Source organism: Nicotiana attenuata, unplaced genomic scaffold (genome assembly GCF_001879085.1).
Source record: "Nicotiana attenuata strain UT unplaced genomic scaffold, NIATTr2, whole genome shotgun sequence".
In the NCBI taxonomy this organism is placed as follows: domain Eukaryota; kingdom Viridiplantae; phylum Streptophyta; class Magnoliopsida; order Solanales; family Solanaceae; genus Nicotiana; species Nicotiana attenuata.
Genome location: NW_017672772.1, coordinates 10,316 through 33,192, shown reverse-complemented (window position 1 = coordinate 33,192; position 22,877 = coordinate 10,316). Strand labels below are relative to the sequence as shown.

At 38.0% G+C, this 22,877-nt stretch overlaps 2 protein-coding genes across 2 annotated transcripts; one reads left to right on the top strand and one right to left on the bottom strand.

Moving 5' to 3' along the window:
• The first annotated feature begins 88 nt into the window (after positions 1-88).
• On the top strand, positions 89-4,762 carry LOC109214451. Its single transcript, XM_019378366.1, has 6 exons — positions 89-869; positions 981-1,328; positions 1,624-2,042; positions 3,041-4,102; positions 4,309-4,479; positions 4,523-4,762. Exons 1-6 carry the CDS (start codon positions 89-91, stop codon positions 4,760-4,762), a joined length of 3,021 nt encoding a protein of 1,006 aa, XP_019233911.1.
• An 8,015-nt stretch (positions 4,763-12,777) lies between these two features.
• Positions 12,778-15,165, bottom strand: LOC109214450 (transcription factor bHLH84-like). The gene is made up of 5 exons (XM_019378365.1): positions 14,532-15,165; positions 14,251-14,445; positions 13,861-13,926; positions 13,709-13,774; positions 12,778-13,054 (listed from the first exon to the last, which is right to left on the bottom strand). Exons 1-5 carry the CDS (start codon positions 15,081-15,083, stop codon positions 12,962-12,964), a joined length of 972 nt encoding a protein of 323 aa, XP_019233910.1. The 5' UTR covers positions 15,084-15,165; the 3' UTR covers positions 12,778-12,961.
• Between the last annotated feature and the right edge of the window lie 7,712 nt (positions 15,166-22,877).

Below are 22,877 nucleotides of genomic sequence, written 5' to 3'. Positions count from 1 at the left end.
TTCTGAGAAAATCACCTCACAAATTGAAGATCTTAGATCTAGCTGAAAACTTTATATCCTTCAGACTCATCGAATCAGAATTTTGCATATGGCTGTAGATCAAACTGAAGAGATGACCCCTAGCACGAGCAGAAATGACCATTTGGTCATCGATACAAGTAATCCCCTCTACATTCATCCTTCGGATAGTCTTGGCATGACCTTAGTACCAGTTCCGTTCGACGAAATTGGATATCGTTCCTGGAGGAGAAGCGTATTGCGAGCCTTATCAGTTAAGAACAAATTAGGATTTATTAATGGAGAGTTTAGAAAACCAAGTTCTGATTCGCCTCAATTCCGCCAATGGGAGAGGTGTGATGATATGGTAACCTCGTGGATCCTCAATTCCCTTGCTAAGGAAATCTCTGATAGTGTGGAATATGTAAATGACTCGGTTGAGCTATGGAGAGAATTAGAGGATCGTTATGACGAAACAAATGGGGCAAAATTGTATCAGATCCAGAAAGAAATTAATGATCGTGCACAAGGTTCCTTAGACATAACCACATACTATACGCGAATGAAGAGGCTGTGGGAAGAACTGAACACCTTAAGTGTCAAATCTCAGTGCAGCTACAATTGCACATGTGGAGCAAAAGAAACTATGCATAAAGCAGAACAGGATCGACGGCTTATCCAATTTCTGATGGGATTGAATGAGGTCTATACAATAGTGCGAGGAAGCACTCTTATGATGAAACCTCTACCTTCTATGGCACAAGCTTTCTCCCTACTAATACAAGAGGAAAAACAAAGGGAATTCAAGCCCAATGGTCAACTCAGTCTAGATTCCACTTCACTGCATGCAAATGCAAGTTCACAGAATCAAAGTCCATTTCCATAGAACCAAAGTCCATTTGGGGCCAGAAATTTTAAAACTCACTACACAACTAGCAACAGTAGCAAGGGTCGTCCATTCTGTGATTATTATAAAAGACCAGGTCATACAAGGGAAAAGTGTTACAAGTTACATGGATATCCTCAAGGCAGTTCCTATAGCAACCAAAACTTCAATCGTAATAATGCCAATGTTCAGCCCTATAATCAAGGGAACAACCAGAACCACAAATTCAACAAAGGAAAAGGATCTGTGGCTAATGTACATGGAACTCCATATGACATGATTCATGAGAATGGGAATGAAAAACTACAAAATGATAATCAGAATGTCAATCTGACAAAGGAGCAATATGGGCAGATAATGAACTTGCTACAGCATTTTCAAGTGGGATATGCAGGAGGTTCTCCCAGCAACATCAATGCCACCACTGGCAGTGCCAACTTTGCAGGTATTGTTGTCTGTACTTCTTCTATTGATTTTGACAAACCTTCATGCAAATATTTTAATCAAAGGCTGATCTTCAGATTATAGACTCAGGAGCATCCAACCATATGACTTTTAACAGACATGCACTTACCAATATCACCAAACTACCCTGTCCTTTACTGATAAGCCTACCAAATGGATATAGAGTAAAGGTTCTTGAATTTGGAGACGTGATACTTTCTTCAGACATTGTTCTACATAGGGTCCTTCATATCCCATCATTCAAGTATAACTTGATTCTGTTCACTCCCTTGCAGTACACCTTAGATGTATTGTGTTTTTCAGTGATGCACTTTGTCTGTTGCAGGCCCCTTCAGTGAAGAGGCCTCAGGTGATTGGTAGTAGCAAAGAAGGTATGTACTATCTCTGTTCCAGATGTTTGAAGGGTAAAAGAACTGTCTTACCTTCTGTTGTTTCAACTTCCTATTGCAATTGTATTCCTGATCCTCAATCTGTAAATAGTCATGAGTCTGTAGGTCATACTCATTCACGTCACACTCCTCAATCTGTAAATACTTCCATTTCAAGCAATAAGAATGAGCCTTCATATGTGTTTGATAAGCATGATGTAAATTCTCTATGGCACAATAGGTTTGGTCATGTTTCTTTTGTTAAAATGAGAGGGATATCCTCAATCCCTGTAAAATTTGCACCAAGACAGCCATTTATCTGCTCTGTATGCCCTATGGCAAGACAAACCAGACTCCCATTTCCCCAAAGAACCAGCACTACCTCCAAATTATTTGAACTGGTGCACATAGATATATGGGGCCCTTACCATGTAACCACCCATGATAATTACAAGTATTTTCTCACACTAGTGGATGACTTTAGTAGATCCACTTGGACCCACTTATTGAGCTGCAAGAGTAATGCTCTTCAGACCTTAAAGGCTTTTGTGGCCATGATTGAAAACCAATTTAATACATCCATAAAGACCATCAGATCTGATAATGGCTTGGAATTTACCAGCCATGAAGCCCTTTCATTCTACCAATCTAAAGGGATCATACATCAGAAAACATGTCCGTATACACCACAACAAAATGGTGTAGCGGAGAGAAAACATAAGTATCTTCTTGAAACTGCCAGGGCTCTCATGTTCCAGTCTAAACTCCTAACTAAATATTGGGGAGAATGCATCCTAACAGCCACTTATTTGATAAATAGGCTGCCAACCACTTACCTTAACAACAAATGCTCCTTTGAGCTGTTGTATCAAAAGAAGCCTCATTACTCTCACTTGAGAAGCTTTGGATGCTTATGTTATCCCACTTTACCCAAAATACACAGAGACAAATTTGAACCAAGAACTATCCTCACATCTTTGTAGGATACCCATTTGGGACAAAAGGTTACAAGGTACTAAGCCTGGCCACCAAGAGAATTCACATCTCTAGAGATGTAATCTTCCATGAAAATGTTTTTCCATTCTCCTTAAACTCTGAAAATACTTCCTTTCCTGCTGTTCTTAGAACAGTCTCTTCTCCTAACTATGTTGAAGATAGTAGTCAAGTTCTCCCTATGAAATTAAGACAAAGTCCTGGTAGTGTCACATCTCCAGAGATAGAACACCACTCTGAGGCACCTATCAATTATACACCTTCTCCAAACACCACTAATCTTCCATCCACAAATGATAACAACTTATAGTCTTCACCTACACATGCTCAGTCAGAAGCACCATTTTTAAGAAAATCCAACAGAAGTCATCAAACTCCTGCCTACTTAAGAGATTATGTTTACCAATTACCTAGTAGTTCTGCCCAACATTCCACTGTCACACAACATTTCTCCCCTTCACTAAAAGCCCTATTTTCCAATCATCATCATATCACTCCTGATGTTCTATCTACTGAAAGTCAGCACTTGATGCTAAATGTTTGCCATGATAGTGAGCCATCTTCATATGAAGAGGCAGCTCTCAATCCTGCTTGGCAGGCTGCCATGACACAGGAATTTGAGGAACTTCATGCCAACCATACTTGGGATTTGGTTCCCTTGCAAGCTGGCAAACAAGCAATATGTTGCAAGTGGGTATATAAAATCAAACATAGGGCTGATGGGAGCATTGAAAGGTTCAAAGCTAGGTTGGTAGTGAAGGGTTACACTCAGCAGGCTAGGATTGACTATACAGAAACTTTCTCCCCTGTTGTGAAAATGACAACTGTTAGAGTCCTAGTTACAGTAGCTGTTAAGAAGGGATGGGACATATTCCAATTAGATGTGAACAATGCCTTTCTCCATGGGGACCTACATGAGGAAGTCTATATGGAGGCCCCTCCAGACCTTGTAGTAGATCAGTGCAGTTCAAGTAGAGTGGTGTGCAGACTGAACAAGTCACTGTATGGACTCAAGCAGGCCAGCACACAATGGTACGCCAAATTGACTGAAGCATTGTCCTCAAAAGGGTACCAGCATTCTGAAAATGATCACTCACTCTTTTGCAAGAAAACTCCTTCCTCCATCATTTTTGTGGCTGTCTATGTTGATGATGTTATAATTACTGGAACTGATTCAGCAGAGATTGCAAGTTTGAAAGCTTTCCTGGATCAAATGTTCAAAATAAAGGATCTAGGTATACTTCACTATTTTTTGGGACTAGAAGTCTTGTATAAACCAAATGGCATTCTTATTTCTCAAAGGAAGTTTGCCTTGGACTTGTTGAAAGAGTATCAGTGTTTTGACTACAGCAGTGTTTCTTCACCCTTTGACCCTACCATAATACTACAGGAAGTTAGTGGAAAAGCTCAACTTTCTCACCAATACTAGGTTGGATATAGCTTATAGTGTGCAGCTCCTAAGTCAATTTATGCAAGCTCCAAGAGACACCCACCTGACAGCAGCATTTCACCTTCTCAGATACCTTAAGAAGGATCCTACTCTGGGTGTTTTCTTCTCCAATAATCCTGACTGCTCAATCAAGGCCTTTTGTGACTCAGACTGGGCAGCCTGCCCAGACTCTAGGAGGTCTGTCACTGGGTACATTGTTTTGGTGGGAGATAGCCATATTAGCTGGAAGTCCAAGAAGCAGGAGACTGTTTCCTTATCCTCAGCTGAAGCAGAATATAGATCTCTCAGGAAATAGTTGGGAAACTAGTCTGGTTGAGCAGGTTATTTGCAGAACTTACTGTTGTCCAGTCAAGTCCTATCCAGGTGTTTTGTGATAGTCAATCTGCTATACACATTGCTCATAATCCAGTGTTTCACGAGAGGACCCAGAAAATTGAAGTTGATTGCTATTTTGTTAGGAACAAACTGCAAGAAGGCCTAATCTCTCTTCATCATGTATCCACTCACAATCAATTGGATGATATCCTCACAAAGGCTCTCACAGGGGTCAAACACTCAGCTGTCCTGGGCAAGTTGGCTGTGAGGACCTCACCTCCAACTTGAGGGGGGGTATTGAGTATAGTTATTATTATTGATAGATCAATTCATTATTGTATTGTGTAACATAACTTCTAGTTAGTAGCTAGCTTAGTGATTAGCCTAGTCAAATTAGTTAATGAGCAATTAGTTTAGTCAATAAGTCAACATGTATATATCCTTGTACAATTAGTGAAACAAAATGGGAGTTCACATTTTCAGGAAAATATCTCGGCTCCTCCACTCTCTCTTCTTCCTCTTTTCTCTCAGAATGTTCTAGTAGATTCCATGGGAGCTTCATCCATTTGAGCTCGCATGCACTCTTGTTAAGATAAAATAATGAAATAAATACCAGTATGTCCAGCGGTCATTGAGTGGCAGAGAGAGTTCAGTCGGAATTGGATCGGGAGATTTTTCCGGCTCCAGTTCGCCAGTCCGGTTGGTATCTTTGAGCATTATGCCGCCGGTGAACAAAGCCAAGCTCAAGACCCTAATTTTCACGATAATTTTGAGCGTTTCGCCGTCGGTCTGTGTCGTGGCATTTAGTTGAGTTCCATGAAATTGTGATCCTTTCTATGTATGCAGTTATGATCCTTTACTCCAACCTTCACCTTAACCCTAAATTTTCAAATGCAAAATCACAACGGGTGAATTGGATGAACATGAGAGGGTAAAATGAGTTTTTTCGCATGTTTCATACGTGGCAATTATCAGCATCAGCGTGAATACAAGAATTAGCAATTTGGAGCTCCATTATTAAAAGGAAAAAGAAATTAGTTGAAGGACAAAATTGAACATTTTCATCCTGCTAAGACTTGTATCATAGTAGTTGATATTCCGGCTAAAAAAAATTTTATATTCCGTCTACACCCCGTTTTACCGTTCAAAACCAAACAGATGTATAAGTGGATGAGGTCCATGAGGAAAGAGAAACACCGCTTAATCACTAGTTTTACTCTACGACCGATTAATTTGAAGATATAATAAGCTTACTAGTTATATGTGAACTCCAATATAATAGAACTAAGAATTCACATAAAGGAGTAGTACATTATTAGTTGCTAAGCTACAAACAAACGCGACTGTAGACTGTAGAGCAAAATATGGTTGAACCGCAGTAAATGATAGAATTTTCTTTCAATCTCTATAATATTTTGAATCACACTTATCTTCTAAAAGTTAATAGAAGTTGAATCAGGATTTATCAATATAATGAAAATAATCATTCTGTTCAGTCTTTACAACTTTAGAAATTAGAATCACAACTTTATTTTTTTTTATTGTCCAGTTTCCGCATGAATAGAATTCAGATTAATCGAATTTACGGCACGTAAGTCTCATTAAACGGGAGCGCACTCCCTACCAAAAATAATTTTGTTCCTGAGGCTTCGAATTAACTTGAAGCCTCTGGTTAAGGATAAAGAGATCCTAGCCATATCATCAGAATCTTGGTGATGAATCATACTCAAATATCTCTCGAAATTATAGTAAAAGTTAACTCTATCATCTTTATCAATACATTAAAGTTGTTGTAAGTTTTAAACCAAAACTTCGTTAGCTATGTATATAATTCCATGATCGTGACACTGCGATATTTCACCTTATATAATTGTTGATATTTTCATGATTGATTCTCAAGCTTTGACATATCTCAATTGATTTTGATTCATCATGAGCTTATATATTCTTCCAATCCTTGGTAAAAAAAAACCGCTGATAAACTTACATGTATGGAACATCCACCTACATTTGCCACAACTTTTCAATCCGATCATACATTTGTGATCTAGAGTTAAACAGGAATTTATTCTTTCCAATCAAACGGTGGAAAACTCATCAACACAATTAATTTGAAGAATAAGCAACAGGATATAACTTTGTGTGTGTTATTTGACTTGACAAAGTTTATTCATGTTCGTTCCACGAACAGTCTATAAGAAGGGGACGATCAAGAATATGCGCTCGGATATTCCGTCATTATTCTTTCTCTAAATAGAAAATGTATATCCTTTCTTAAACAACGTAATAAAATATTAGAAAAATGAGTGTGTTTGTTGCACAAACAATAATTAAGTCCTTGGATTATAAAATTCAAAGTCTAACATAATTCTTTATATTAACCTGAAAATCAAAATACCAATTATTCCCCACCCCCCCCTCCCCCCCAAAAAAAAAATACTTGAGCTTAAGACCAACTCTAGAAGAAGAAAATAACTAACCAGAAGATGCTAATTTTGTCTAAATCTACGAAACGAAAGTACACCAACTAAGACTTTTAGTGAGGGGAAATCATAGATTTGTGACCTCTGCTCTGATAGTTGAGCTATGTGTTTTTGCTGACTTAGACAAAGCACCTTCCACGCGAAAATAAATTTATTCAACGAATTATATTCTGAAATAGTAATTAGTACTATATTTGCAGGATTTAGACGTTTCATTATTGTTCACTAAATGACGCTTTATCCGCCAATTAACTTATTTTTTATCCGTATTAAATACGGATCAAATCATATATTTTATCTATTTTTGTGGTATCCCCGCAAGTTTGCTACCCCTAAGTACAACCTTTCTAATAACATGCCCTCACATTATGACCCCTCGTAATCAGGAAAGAATCGAACATAATTTTAAGAATACGCCCTTTTTGTTTAACCTCCATTTTCTGTTTTGATCCCAGAAGAACATTTGCAGCTCAATGTTGAAGTTCTGTAATTGCATATTGTCCGCTTGATAACTACGAATTGCATATTTTCTTATTCTTTTCCCTTGGAGAACATATATAGCTAAATGATTTTTACAATATTTCCTCATCTTATGGATCCTCGTTGCCAGCATGCAAGTTACGATTGATCTACTTTGTGAATGTAGTGTACAAAATTGGTTTGAGATAATCGGAACACTGAACACACTACATCATCCGTCTTCTCCCGTTTAATTACACAATGTCATAGGCATTTTAAAAGAAAAATATCATCTATGCATCTAACTTGATAAGCTCTTTTTTTTTTTTTAAAGAGAGAGTTTAAATTCTATGCACTGACTTTGTAAAAGATAATTTTATCCACGTTTGATGTTCAATACTTCAATGTAACACATGTTTTAAGGATGTCACATTATTATCCATTTCTACTGTTGAATACTTTAGGAAATGCTTCCATAAATATATTATTGCGGAATATCGTGGGTTAACTAGCACACAATCACACACAAAGCAAATAGAGAAGAAAAATCAACTCAAGGATTTAACGAGGTTCGGCTAAGCCTAATCCTCGGGGCAAAAGTAGAGAGAGTTTTTCACTATGAATGAGAAGAAAAGCACAATACAATCTATAGAATCCCCAACTACAACCCCTATATATAGATCCCAAATAGTTCTAAACCCATAAGAGAAAGGTTTCCCAATTTGACAAGGACAATAGCTTTTCCTTTCCCAAATCTATTGGGACAATGTGTTTTCCTAAACCTATAGGGATTATGGGTTTCCTAAAAATACAAGGAAATAATTCAAGCCACAAATAACAAATCTTCCCTTGGCTTGAATTCTCTTCATCAACAGGAACAATGTCTCTCTACCTTGCCCTCAGCCCTTGCAAGGGCTCTACCCATTCCCGCACACATCAACCAAGTTTAGGCAACACCTAAACTTGTTAAGAGACTTAATCTCTTTAGCCATAGCACTAATCCGTCGATTTGGTTCTATACCCGAATAGCTTCTGGATAGCTATAACACTCAAACGCATCAATGGTTTCTGCAACTGCCAAAGCAAATCCCACAGGATTCGTATATCTAAGAAGATTCCCATCAACTACGTTCGCAAACCTTTGCGGCCGGTTGATCACTCTCTTCTCTCTGCCTGTTGCAATGCTATAGGGTTGTTGCGCAGGTGCATTATCATCTTGATCAATATTTTGCACCTCCTCCACTTCCTCTACTTTAGAACTACTGGGCTGAGCTATGGATATTCAATATCTAGCTCTATGCCGTCACTGACACCACGATCTGTTTCTGCTATTGCCTTCTCCCTCTGACTGTCTAGTGAGGTAGAGTCACTGAATGTTACATCCCTACTGATAATTAGCCCTGGAGTCTTTTGATCTGTGCACCACAACCTATAACCTTTCACTCCAGTTGCATACCCTAGAAATATGTACTTCTTTGCCCTCGGCTCAAGTTTTCCATCCCTCACATGAGCATAAGCAGGACAACTAAATATCCTTAAATTTGAATAATCAGCAGGCGAACCGGTCTATACCTCAAAAGGAGTTTTGAACTCAATAGCTCTGGATGGAGATCTGTTGACCAAATAACAAGCTGTATTAATTGCTTCAGTCCAAAAATCTTTGCTAACACGTGAGTGTGAAAGCATGCTTCGTGCCCTATCACAAAGTGTTCTATTCATACGTTCTGCAATACCATTTTGTTGTGGTGTTCCGACACAAGTGCGGCGTCTTACTATGCCCTCCCTGCTGCAGAAATTATCGAACTCAGAATTGCAAAAGTCCAACCCATTGTCAGTTCGAAGACGCTTAAATTTTCTTTCCGTCTGCCTCTCAACCATCGTCTTCCATTTAACAAATGTCGAAAATGTCTCATCTTTTATTTTCAGAAAATACACCCACACCATCCTTGAGTAATCATCAATCAAAGTCATAAAATACTTGGCACCAATCTTGGAGGAAACTCTGTTTGGACCCCACAAGTCAGAGTGTATATAATCTAACTTCTCTCTGGTCTTGTGCTCGGCCTTCTTGATGAACTTTACCCTTGTCTGTTTACCAAACACACAATGCTCACAAAAATTCAAAACTTGATTTTTGTACCCATTCAGCAAATTCTGCTTACTCAACAAAGACAATCCATTATCACTCGTATCGCCAAGTCGCAAGTGCCACAACTGAGACTGATTCAGATTACTTTTCCCAGAAGCTAGAACAACTTCCCCTTCAATTACACTGGCCAAAATATGATACAATTTAGAATGTAGTTTACCCTTCATGGGTACCATGGAGCCTTTACACACTTTATGTATTCATTCTCGGAGTGAAATTTATACCCTTGATCATCCAAAGTCGAGAGAAATCAAATTTCTCTTTATCCGAGGAACATGCCAACACTCAATGTTTCTGATAATTCCGTCGAACATTCTCAATTTGATATTACCAACCCCCTCTACTAGTAATAGATTATCATCTCTCATATTAAACAGTCCCACTCATTTGCTTGTAAGCTGCAAACCAATTCTTGTGTGGACACATGTGAAAAGTAGCACAAGAATCAAGAAACCAAAAATTGTGCCCATGACTAGAACTCACAACACAGACTTCCCCTACATAGTCACTATCATCAAAAGCAGTCCGGTGGTTGAGGTTGATGAAGATGCTGTAGAGGTACCTAGTTCCTTAGTAAAACGATCTACAAAAATCCAGAAGTCTGTGATTGGAGCTTCTGATGAAGCTATTGAAAAACAAAGTGGAACATCCGTGAAGGATAGCAGTATGTCTAAGAAGGTTGTAGTTGAGCAAGCTATGTCTGAAGGAGATACTGTGGGGGTTGCAAACCCGAAAGGGAAGTCTGTTGAAGGTTCTAGAAAACGAAAACGGGAAACTATGGGGGTACCTGGTTCTATGAAGACCATACCTAGTGACAATGGTCTTTGGCAGGAGAGATTGATAACTCATAAAGTCTTGTGGGGTCGTATGTTTGACCCGGCAATCTCAGAGATGGCAGGTATAAGGCAAGTTCTGGAAATGGGTGAATTTCAGCAATAAGATCATTTGTTTCAAGAGGATGTGCCTAAGGTGTACGAAGATGCGGTATAAAACTTCTACGCATCTCTCTTCACTGTTGAGGGGGACCACATCTGTGTGCTAGTAAATGGAGTAGACATTGTGCTTGAGGCTTCAGCATTGGGGAAAGTTCTTCAAGTTCCATGTGAAGGGATGTCCTCAATCAAGGGTGCTTGTGGTGCAAACTTTAGGAGAGCTATTATGAAAGAGCAAGCTATCCAGCAGGGGAAACGGGTGCATAAGAAGGCACTACTTCCTCAGTATCAGCTTCTCTTTGTGCTGGTCAATAAGGTGCTTTGACCTCGTGCTGAGAGGCGGTCTATCGCTTCAAAGTCTGATCTGGTCTTAATGGAGGCTCTTGATGAGTTTGCCCCGATCAATCTGCCAGCAATCATGATAGAACATATGCAAAAGGTGGCAATCACAGGCTTCCATATGGCTTTCTCCTCACTGGAGTGTTTAAGTTCTACAAGGTTCCTTTGGCTAATCCCAAAGTGGGCACCCGCAAGAAAACCTTCTCCAAAACCACTCTGGAAGAATGTGAGTGTGTAGAAAAGGTTGGTGGAAGCACCTCGACCATTTCTTAGCTGATCAATGCTCAAAATGCTGCTACCGAAGAGATCAGGAGGTTGAGGGCTCAGAATGCCATACTGAAAACTCAGGTTAGTCAAGCTGTTGGGGCACCTGGTTCTGTTAATTCTTCCAATGAAGAAGTTTCCCGCTTGACCAAGGAAAATGATGAGCTTTGCGCAAAACTACTTGAAGAGCAGCTGTCTGCAAATGCCCGTATGGACCTAGTTCTCAAAACCCTTGCTGCCTCCTTCTCCAAGTCTCCCTCTTCTAGGGCCCCTTAGAAACCTCTCAGTGACCAGTTGTCTTCTGTTATATTGTTTTGTGGCTGTTATTTTCTTTTTGTTTGCTTTTGTTGTGATGGCATGTTGGATTTCACTATTACTTCTCCTGTTTAATCAGTCCATGTTCATATCAATGAATCAGCTCTTCTTTTTTGCTTGTACAATGTTGTTTTCCTTTTGATTCTCTTTTCTGCCATGTTGTGTGCACATATGTGGCTTGAGCTGGCTATGTTAGACTTCTTTATGCTGTTTGCCTGCTTGTGTATTTTTAATAATGCCAAAAGGGGAAAGTATATAATGGAAAATTGAAACAGGGGATCTGATTAAGGGGGAAGCAAAAAGTCAGGGGGAACTTGTGAAGTTCTTGTTACCTCATCTGGTTATTTCTGCTCTAAATAAATGTTATCAATGTCTAAGCTTGTCATCATCAAAAAGGGGGAAATTGATGGGTTTTCAATATTTTTGCCTTATGTTTTGATGATCTAACAAACTTACTGTGAAGAACCAGATAGGGAACCCGACACACTTGGTACACTTTACAATGAACGAGGTTCAGCCTGAACTCCAGCCAATGTGAACTACTGCAAATAAAGAGAAAAGAGGAACAAGATAGGGACCTGATCCCTGGGTGTTCTCTGACAGAAGTACAAGTCAACTATACAGCTGGAAAGCAACTGCAAAAAGTAACTGTCTGCAACTGTACACGTGACAGTGCAACAGATAGTGCAGCAGTCACTTCCCATTGGGAAGAGGCGTATACCTACCAAGACTTGACATCATCCTCGGGATGTCTTTGGTAGTATAACAACATGGTGCAAGGCACAAGATACTCACTTGAGCATTTAATGATATTCTCTCAAGCATTAAAGATCTGATCCAGCATTGAAGTCACAAGTGTGTCAAGAACAAGAAGACAACTCCACTAAGGATCAGTTCCACAATGAGTCCATGTGTATCCGCCATCTAGTTGGTTGCACCTAAACCTCATAAATATTTTCGATCTCCACACGTGGGGTGTAAGAAATTTCGTCTAGTATAACGGTGATTTATTCATCTAATAGCTTACAATATAGGATCCTACTGTTGTTGTTTTTATTGGTTTTACTCTTGCTTGTGTACACAATGAAAAGAATAAGTTTGTCAATCTTCATCCTAGCTTGGACCTCATTGCGTGCAACTTTTTTGCTTGTTGATGAGTATCAGAAAGATCACAATAATTTTCACAAATAATATTTGGAATCGATCAGCTCATTATTAAAAATAACAAACTATAAATCAATTATTACAGTGATTTCTTGTAGACTGTCAGAATTCAGAATTGTATACAAAATAATCTACATAACGAGAAATTGTTAAAACCCTTCAACAGGTTGATCAGTTCCAGAAAGGAACTTATTGAATTTGAATATTTGATCAACAAAATGGTTAGTTGTCGTGGATAAGATAATAACCAGTCTAGAATGCAGTAAGTATTAATTATAGGAACCATTAAAATTACAATATTTCTTCATGCCCTGTATGATATAACTCTCAATCTACTAATATAGAAATCCAACACCGCTATGTCTTGAACTTTTCAACGTCATCATTTTGGAATGCCAATCCTCAGATCGAGCCCAAGGTCCATTCCGTTGTACGCAATGGGAGCATACATCCATTGGTCATCAGAGCTCAAAAGCTGCAGATCCCAAACAAAAAGCACGACATTAAGATCCATCTCTTGATCTCGATGTGAGAAGCAATTAATCTTGGTAACATTAGTGGAATAGCAAGCTATGCCATTATTTAACAGCGAGTTTAACTTCTGCGCACTGTCTATAATAAGTCTAATTTGGCAATCTAAGCAATAAAGTAAATAACATCATATAACCAGTTGCTCAACCGCGTTGGCCCGGGTGGCCAATTGAATCCCGTAAGTTTTTCATATATATATATATATATATGTATGTGCGCGCGCATGTCTTGATTGTTGGAACTTCATTAAATATGAAAAGCTTCTAGCATCTTGTGAAGGGGGTTCTAAAATGTTTAGGTGTATTGTTTGACTCTTAACGGTGACATTTTAGCATTCTTTGAATCCTCTTATGCGTGTGTATACATATAAGCTAAATAATCAACTATTCTATACATTGGTTTCTTCCCACCCTCACTAAGTTATTTCTTTAATACCACTCATGTCCGCATAAAATGATGAGACTTTCAAGCTATACTTGCTTTTCTCTCTTTCTTTGGCTATCTCTGCACGAATAGGCTAGTGTATGTTCATGCTAGATCAGATCTTGCTTAATTCCTAATGCATTATAATAATTTGTGAAGTGAAAATAAATGTTACCTTGATTTGGAGTTGTAAAAATTTGACATACAGGACAGCCTCTTCAAGCATGGTACTAATGTCAACCTGTCATCAAGTTTTTTGCTTTTTTAGGTGCCAGTCTCTCAGGAGATACCGTGATCACAAATACAGTTTCACTGACATTCACTTACCTTAGTTCCGTTAGGGATGAGACTCTGCAAGGTCTTCAATTTCTCATTAATTCTCTCTCTTCTTTTCTGTTAGAAGGGAAAGAAAGATTCTTAGACATATGCTAGCAGATCTAGAAATGACACAACTGACTACACACCTATATATATATCTAATACAAATACTCCCTCCAATTAACTCTGGAACGGAGTCTGAAAAAAGAAAGACTTTATAACTTACACCCTTAAAACTTGTGGTCTTACTTATATCATAACATTAATTCTTATGGATATAATAGCATGTCATTCAAGGTAAAATAAAAGGTTTAAAGTCAAAATATATAAAATTATCCTTTTCTAATCGGACCAAAAAGGAACTGGAATATCGGAAGTAATAGCTAGGCAGTTACATACCCTGGCATACAAGCTCTGGGGGTCAGTTGCTGAACCCCTGCTGGCTCTGGTTTTTCGGGTTAACTCGTGAGAAGCATTAAAAGATTCATCTTCTGAGCAGCAACTGATCATAGAGTTCTGCCTCTGAAGCACTGCCTTGTTTTTCCCATCCCTCTCTCCAGTCTCAACCTTTGCGCTTCTCTTCTTGTTCGGGACCTACAACAGAAAAGTGAGATCATCAGGGAACCACAAAAACTACTAAATCACGTAGAAATGTCTCAAAGTTCAACGACATGACTTACATGCCCAGGCCCATGCAACCGGCATCTTTTCTTGGAGCTCTCTGATGAACTATCCATTTTATCTTCGGGAAATTGCTCATAATAATCTCTTCTTCCAAGCTGCAAACCATTTCCATCAAGAACAGCATCAGGCATGTTTTCATTGTACTCCATGCTGTCATTGCTCGCATGATCTCGGTTAAGGAAATCATCTGCTTCGATTGGATTGATTTGACCTTCCACAGGACCATATTCCATTGTTATTGAACTATCATTTCTCATCAAGATAGGCCGAGAATGACTTGAGTAGTAACTTTCATGACTCCGAGGGGGAAAACAAGAACCACTACCACCACTATACATACTATTGTTAGTGTCGTTTGAAGAATAAAATGGAACTTCTCTTGCTCCTCCCATGTTCATGGTTGATTCATGACTAGTCCAATAAGTGGATGGTAGTTCATTTGGAAGTGAACAGTTACCAAGTAGATGTGCCATAAAATCAGCCTCCTCAGTTAAGTACATTCCACTGAAGAAGCTCCATTCCCCTGATATTGATGCCACATGCTCCATACTATTATTACAACTAGGGCCTGAAGGAGATCGAGGAGTTCTGCTATATGGAGGAGTTGTGCTATTTAACTGCTTTATAATGGAGAAGCTCAATATTGTGGATGCTTGGAAAAAGTGGGAGATAGAGGCACATATATTTATACCAACAGAAATACAAGGGAATGATAGGATGGATTGACTTTGGTTGGTATATCAATATAAAATATTCAAGGACTCAGCAACCAAGAATATTTAATAAGCAGAATATGCCCCAACCTCTTTTTAAATAGTACTAATTAATAACTTTTGTCCAAAATGGGCCAAGTACAACTAAGACAGACTTTGTTCAACCAGTTATGACCTAACCGATGCAACCCTTCATGGGGTATATAAAAATACAACATCTGATTAGGAACCCTGAGAATGACTAGAGTATATCTACCAATCATTGAGAAAATGATTTAAGTATTACTCAGTTACTATCAGTTGTCGAAACTTATCATTAGGAAAAGGTGGAAGTGAAATCGATGGAGATTGAGAATCATACCATGGAGGACGTGGGGGTCTTTTTCAATACATTAAAGAAATAGCACACACCTGGGAAATATACACATCATGGTGGTCTATTGACATTTACTCTTCAAGTATTAAATAATGCTTAACTATATCCTCTGTTAAAGTTGTAACAAATATTGCACTTGTCGTTACTCAGAGGGTGGCATCTTTTAATCTGCTGAAAATGTACAAAAGGGACTGGGCATAGAACCAGATCCCTGATAGTTGAACTTTAAACAAAAGATTGAATTTGATTGAGGGACTCCCTCTATTTACAATTAAACAATAGTTAAGCTCTCAAAAATCACATAAGAAACCAGTTGAGAATCCCTCTACTTAGCAGTCGCGAAACAAGGAATTTACTCAAGGGTGTTCAAACTTAAAAGAAGTGAAAAAATTCTCCGAGAAAGAGTGTTCAATATATGTTATATACCTCTAAAATCTAATATTTTCTCTATATACGCAGTGTAATTTTCCGATGAAAGGTGGTCTGTTGACCACCCTTTGTAACATGTAGCTTCGCCCGTGCTACTTAGGCACTATAGTTAGTTCACATGGCAGCGTTGACAATGACAGACACAATTCTCAACATCGTCGCTTTTCTATGATGCGAGAATGAAATGTGGAAAGCCACTGCAGTGCTTCAGGAGTAGTACCATCCACTTGCGGAGGAGTGCCTGACCGTTATAGTTAGTTGGAGTCTGATTAAATAGGGAGTTTCAATTGTTACACTTTAGTCCTCTTAAGTTTTTAGTTTATGTTTTATAATATTCGCATTGAGTCTATAATTTCTCTACGATGGGCACTTTTGATCCTCGATAGTACTGTCAACTGAGGAAGGGTACGACCTTATCTCTTAGTAGTGGTCCTAAGGGAATATTCCTCTATATATTTGTAAATTCCCTGCATTTTGGCAGATCATCTATGAAAATATCTTAGTCTAAACCCTAAAATAGCTTTAGCTTAGTTTTTTTATCCCGATTTCCTCCGCCTCTTGTTATTGTTCTATTGCCTTTGGCATCATTTGGTATCATAGCACTTTCTTGAGCTCTGTGGGTGATAACAATGGCAAATATGGATGAGATCAAATCTATATTTGAGAGGATGACAACTGAGATAGCAAACTTCTTAGTTAGGCAAACACAACTTGAGAATCAACATGAAAAAGTTTTTGTTGAGCTGAAAGAGTCCATTGATGATGTGAAGAGGTACAATCAAGGAAAAGGCATAGAAGACATGGATGGAGGGGGTGAGATCTACACCCCTACAGGCAAACCTGCTGCTTGGTACATGGTGATCACAGTGGTCTTGCCACATCCAACTGTTTACCATTTGAGGCTGGGGCCTATGCCTCATTTTCAAGCCCTAACGGGAGCTGCTTCACTTCATAGACCAGCTTTTACAGCTCCTACTCAAGGACATTCTACTGCTGGGAACAATGGGGGTGGCTTTGCTCAAGGACAACCATCAATTGGACAAAATGGGGGTGGTAAATCTGCACCAGCAACCCAAAACTCTGCAGTTGCATCCCCAAGAGGAACAATTCTGACGTGGATGACCAAGCTAGAATTCCCTCGTTTCAATAGCATCAATCTTAGAGCTTGGCTCTGTAAGGTAGAATATTTTTTTCTCATTAGATAAAGTTGGTTATAACCAGAGGGTTAAAGTGGCTTCAATACATTTTTATGACTAATAAGTAGGGATTTTGACTGCTTATTCGCACCTTTTTGCTCTTGTCTTAGTCCGAAAGTATCGAATTGTGTTCCCAATACTAATAAAATTGTGCAAATTGCAAGAATGCTGGAAGTTTGGTCTCCCATGATAAACTTCGACTCAAAAAGGAGCCTTCCAAAGCACAAGGCAATAAAGGACGCAGAAGCATAGATGTGCGGTCCGTAGAAGGAATTCTGCGGCCACAGAAGAAACTGCAGACCGCAGAATTCCATTTGCCGCCGCAACCCAAGCTAAAGAGTCCAACAGGAGTTTCAGCAATGTGCGGACTGCACATGAATTGTGTGACTGCAAAAATAGGCTTTCACTTACAGATTCAAAGTTAAGAGAATATGCAAAAAGACCAAGTCCTGAAGCCCTTGTGAAATGCGGACTACACAAGAATTGTGTGGCCGCAGAAGATTGACTCGCGGCCGCAGTCCAGAAATGTGCGGCCACTGAACTTACCTTCCTACTAGATGAAGAAAATCGCGGACCGCACATGGAATTGTGCCGCCGCAGAACATCACGAGGGGCATTTTTATCTGTGATTTTTGGCCCTTTATAAATAGACGAGTTTCACAAAAATAGGTCAAATTGAACATCCAAAGCAACTGTAGCCGTTTCGTTTTACTATTTTAGGAAGGTTTAGCTTATTTGAGGATTTTAACATTAGATTTCATCATTTTAATCTTCCATTATGAGTTTAATTATATTTTCTTCCTTATTTTCTGCAATTTTCATTATGAGTAGCTAGATTTTTACTAGGGTTGTAACCCAATCCTAGTGTGTAAACCTTATGGGTATTTAATTTAGTGCTTGTTTATGATTGAGTATTAAGCTTAGTTCATGCTTCAATTTTAGAATTAATGGTTGCAAATATTGATTCATGCCTATTTGACTTAGTTTCTACTTAAGAAAAAGGGACCTAGTCTAGGATAACTTAACTAACAAGGAATTGGGTTAATTGAGAGATTGATTAACCTAATTAAAGGGTTCAAACTAGAGATAATAAGAACCCGACTTGAGCTCTTATCAACTGTTTTGGTTGATATCCATTTAGACTTGGGAAAGTCAAATTGGAAAAAATCACTTTCTGACCGTGAGGTAGTGAGTGGGTAATATAGAGTTGAGAGCTATAATACTCCCCAATCAACAAAAAAAGTATTAACGTCTTTATCCTATTAGGCAAACACTTAGGCTATGGTCACAACCCTAGGCCTATTACCCATTTTGGAAAACCTTAAAAACATTCATTTATAGTCTATTCTCTTTAGCCTGCATTCATTAGAGTAACAATAGAAGTAGAAAACAAAACTCTGTTGTGGAAGTGCAAGCTTAGATAACCCATTTTCTCGCTTCAAATATATACTCCTAGCACCTCTTATAACTCCTAGTGGATTCGATCCCGACTCCTAGTTGGGTAATTATTATTGCATACGACCGTATCATATCTCTATTGAGATGTGTTGTGGACGTCATCAATGACATAGCTATTGAGTGGCTTCTTGCCTATGAGAATTAAGAGGCAAAAGGGATTGTGCTTCTTCTGTGATGAGAAGTTCTTTCCCGGTCACAAGTGTAATGGATCCAAACAGCTATAACTATTGGAGGCAGAGGAAGAAGAAACAGTATATTTAGTGGTAGTAGAGGAACATGCATTGATAGCTGAGGAAATAGATGAAGAGGTGAAATGAGAGGTGAGTGAAATATCAGTCAATGCTCTACATGGAGTACCAACATTCCTTAATTTGAGAGTGATTGGTTATTGCCAGAAGAGGCCACTGAGTATATTGGTCGACCCTAGCAGTACACACAACTTCATTGATGATGAAGTGGCAAGAAGCCTGGGAATCATTGCTCTGAGGATTAATCCTCAAACCATCAATGTGGCAGATGGCAACAACAAGCAGACATATGAGATCTGTAAGGACTTGACTTGGCTACTGCAAGGGTCACTTACACATCAGATTTCCTATTGTTACCTCCTTGTGACATGATATTGGGAGTACCGTGGTTGTTCTTGGTCATGTTTACAAGTTGCATAGTATGCCAGAAAACATAATCAGTGATAGGGATCCAATACTTGTCAACAAGGTATGGCAGGATCTTTTTGCCATGCAAGGTGTCAACCTCAGTATTTCCATAGCCTATCATCCCCAAGCAGATGGTCAAACTGAGGTGCTCAACAGGAATGTGGAGACCTATTTATGGTATTTTTGTGATGATAGCCAACAAGATTGGGCCTCCTATTTGCCATTGGCAGAATGGTGGCATAATACCACCTTCCACTCAGCCATTCAAACTACCCCTTATGAAGCTCTTTATGGACAACTACCTCCTATTCATCTACCCTATGTACCAGGTGATGCTACTGATGAGGAAGTGGATCGAAGCCTCACTACTAGGGAACTTAAGGTACAATTATTGAAATCCACATTCACAAGGTACATCGAAGGATGGCATCTTTGACCAATAAGCATAAAGTTGGCAGGAAATTCAATGAGGGGGATTGGGTTTATCTCAAGTTTCAACCTTATCGGTAGATTACACTCTCTAACCACTCATTCTCTAAGCTCTTAGCCAAGTATTATGGTCCATACCAGATCCTACAGAAAATTGGTCATGTTGCTTACAAGCTCTCACTTCCGTCTCATCTTGCTATCCATCCTACTTTTCATGTCTCTCAGCTTAAGCCATGTTATGCCATCCCTAATAGGGTTAATTACCCACCATATATTGATGTTACCAACGCTTACTGTGTGGAACCTCAAGAGATTTTGGACAGAAAGATGATCAACCGATGAAACAAAGAAGTTCCTCAAATTTTGGTTCAGTGGTCACAAATATCAAAAGAGCAAGCTACTTGGGAAGACTATGCAGTGATGAAGATGAAGTTTCCTTCCTTCCTTCCTTGAGGGCAAAGAAGATTTTTAAGGGAAGGACAACGATGCGAAAATGAAATGTGGAAAACCACTGTAGTGCTTCAGGAGTAGTACCATCCGCCTGCAGAGGAGTACCTGACCGTTATAGTTAGTTGGAGTCTAACTAAATAGGGAGTTTTAATTGTTACACTTTGGTCCTCTTAAGCTTACAGTTTATATTTTATAATATTCACATTGAGTCTGTAATTTCTATATGATGGGTAAATTTGGTCCTCGATAGTACTATCAACTGAGGAAGGGTACGACCTTTTCTCTTAGTAGTGGTCCTAGGGGAATATTCCTCTCTATATATTTGTAATTCCCTGCATTTTGGCAGATCATCTACGAAAATATCTTAGTCTAAACCCTAAAATAGCTTAGTCTTGTTACTGTTCTATTGCCTTTGGCATCATTCTAGTTTAATGAAAGTCTTCTTTCCAGGAAAAAAAATGAACTCCAACAGATTTACGGGAATACCAGTATTCCCGCTCCGCTTCTACACTTCGGTCGCTATCTTGCATCTGAAGTTGTTCAAATCTTAGCGGAAAATTAGTCGATGAAAATGATTAATTTAAGACAACTAACTTAATAGAGGTGTGATAATTTACATGTATGCAGTTACCTTTTACTCCAACCCTAACCTTAACCCTAATTTTCAATCAGCATGGATAAAATTAACTCGGATTTTACATTGTAAATCAGAATGGATAAAATGGAGGAAGAAGGGGGAAAGGAGGAAATGAAGAAGGGGGAAGGAAAGCGTAAATTAGACGAAAAGAAGGTAAATACTTGCTTGTACTCTCTTTACATCAAATCAACTAATTATTTAATTTTAGCCATTAATTTAATCTTATTTATTAAAAATAAATATCAATTAATTACGATTAAGTGATAATATATATATATATATATATATATATATATATATATATATATATATATATATATATATAAAATAAAAAGCTTGCATTGTTTAGTTTGACTTAAATACGAAATGCCACTATATTTTTAATCCGAAAATAACTGAGTCTAAGGTAGTGAACTATGATCTTTTTCTTGACTTAATGAAAACAAGCAAGCTGAAAATTTATAAGTTCCGTTGTACGTTAACAAAATCTGTATGAGTACTTAAGAAGGGAGTCTGAGATAATTCTTTCCGTGTCAACTCATTCATAATTCACAATAAAAGGAAAAGCACTAAAGGGGAGGGATTTAAAGTGATAGGGATAAATCCCATCTTAATCCTATTTGGGCAGAATTTTTTGTATAAGAGAATGATTGCGCAGTCCATGCGTTTTGTTGTATAATTTTTGTTTCTCCAATTTGAGTATAGGTTATTACTAAAGAAGCTGGATTTACTACTATTTCTTTTACATACATAAAGAGAAGTGGGAATTAACTTTCCGTCACTAGCAGGGAAAACTTTAATATACTCATTGCAATTTGTGAATCCATTAGAAAAAAATTGAGAGTTATTAGCCTCTGAACAAAGATAGAAATTAAATGAGAGATTGGGGGGGGGGGGGGGTGGAGCACGTAAACCCATGCTCCCTTCCCTAAATCATGTATAGTAATGTTTTATTTTTTTCTAAACTTTTTAAATATATGTGTGCACCCATGCTCAAAGTATTATATGATGTGATGGTTATTGGGTGTACCTTTCTAGGTGAGGTTGTGAGTTCAAATCTTATATTAATCTTGTTGTTTTTTCCTTTTTTTTTTCTAGAACTAGACGCCCACGGGAGATGGGCGTGTCTGGTGTTATTTTTTGCATATTAATTATGTACTTTTTCTTTTTATTTCTTTTTTTTTGTTTGGTTTATTCTTCAAAATTTTCACACATTGAAATTCCTAATCTTCTTTTGTCGTTGTAAAATCTTATGTGATTAAACAAAATATGTATATTGAAACTAGTAGTAGTGTATGATGTATCATATAATCAATGGGTTCAACTGATCCTAATATTTTCAATATGGAAAATAGATATAGATGTAAGAAAATTAGTATTTTAAAAAAAAAAAATTGAACTTATAATTCCAAAAGTGTAATGGGCGCGCAATCGTAAGAACTAAATGTTGAACCCGTAAAATGTATATTCTGGATCTATCTTTTCTTAATAGTGCACCCATCCTGTCAAAATCCCGAATACGCCTCTGAGTCAGAGACCAGGTGTTAAAAAATGAAGTTCTACAAGAGTACATTCTGGAGCAGTTCATATGGTTAATTGTAGGTGTAAACTCTTATGAAGTATTACACTAAGGTGTTAAGGCTTCACTAAATGATCAAAGTTTATGAAAATAGATTGTCGATCTTATTGGAATCTCTTTGTTTCTTAGATATTCTAAAATAGTAAAATGAAGTCATATCTGTATCTCTTAATTTAGTAAAACTGAGATATCACTGATTATACATCCTAAATATCCGGTATCGATTCATGTTTTATCAGTATATTGTATTGCAGTTAATTGGTGTAAGTTTCAAGTCAACACTTTGTTATCTATTAAACCTTTAGAGACGTTATATCTTGATATTTTGTCATACAAAAATCTTGATATTTTTATATAATTGATTCATGCTTCTAATGAGTTTATATATTCTTTTAATCCTTGAGAAAACAGCACGGCTA

Bases quoted from the DNA above. Each gene is read 5' to 3' on its own strand.
- LOC109214450 (XM_019378365.1), bottom strand. From the start codon at position 15,083: ATGGAGCATGTGGCATCAATATCAGGGGAATGGAGCTTCTTCAGTGGA. The intron at 14,446-14,531 runs GTAAGTCATGTC...TTTCTGTTGTAG, and splicing joins GGTTGCATGGGCCTGGGCAT to GTCCCGAACAAGAAGAGAAG. The intron at 13,927-14,250 runs GTATGTAACTGC...CCCTTCTAACAG, and splicing joins CCCAGAGCTTGTATGCCAGG to AAAAGAAGAGAGAGAATTAA.
- LOC109214451 (XM_019378366.1), top strand. From the start codon at position 89: ATGGCTGTAGATCAAACTGAAGAGATGACCCCTAGCACGAGCAGAAAT. The intron at 2,043-3,040 runs GTATGCCCTATG...ACACATGCTCAG, and splicing joins GACAGCCATTTATCTGCTCT to TCAGAAGCACCATTTTTAAG. The intron at 4,480-4,522 runs GTTATTTGCAGA...AGTCCTATCCAG, and splicing joins AAACTAGTCTGGTTGAGCAG to GTGTTTTGTGATAGTCAATC.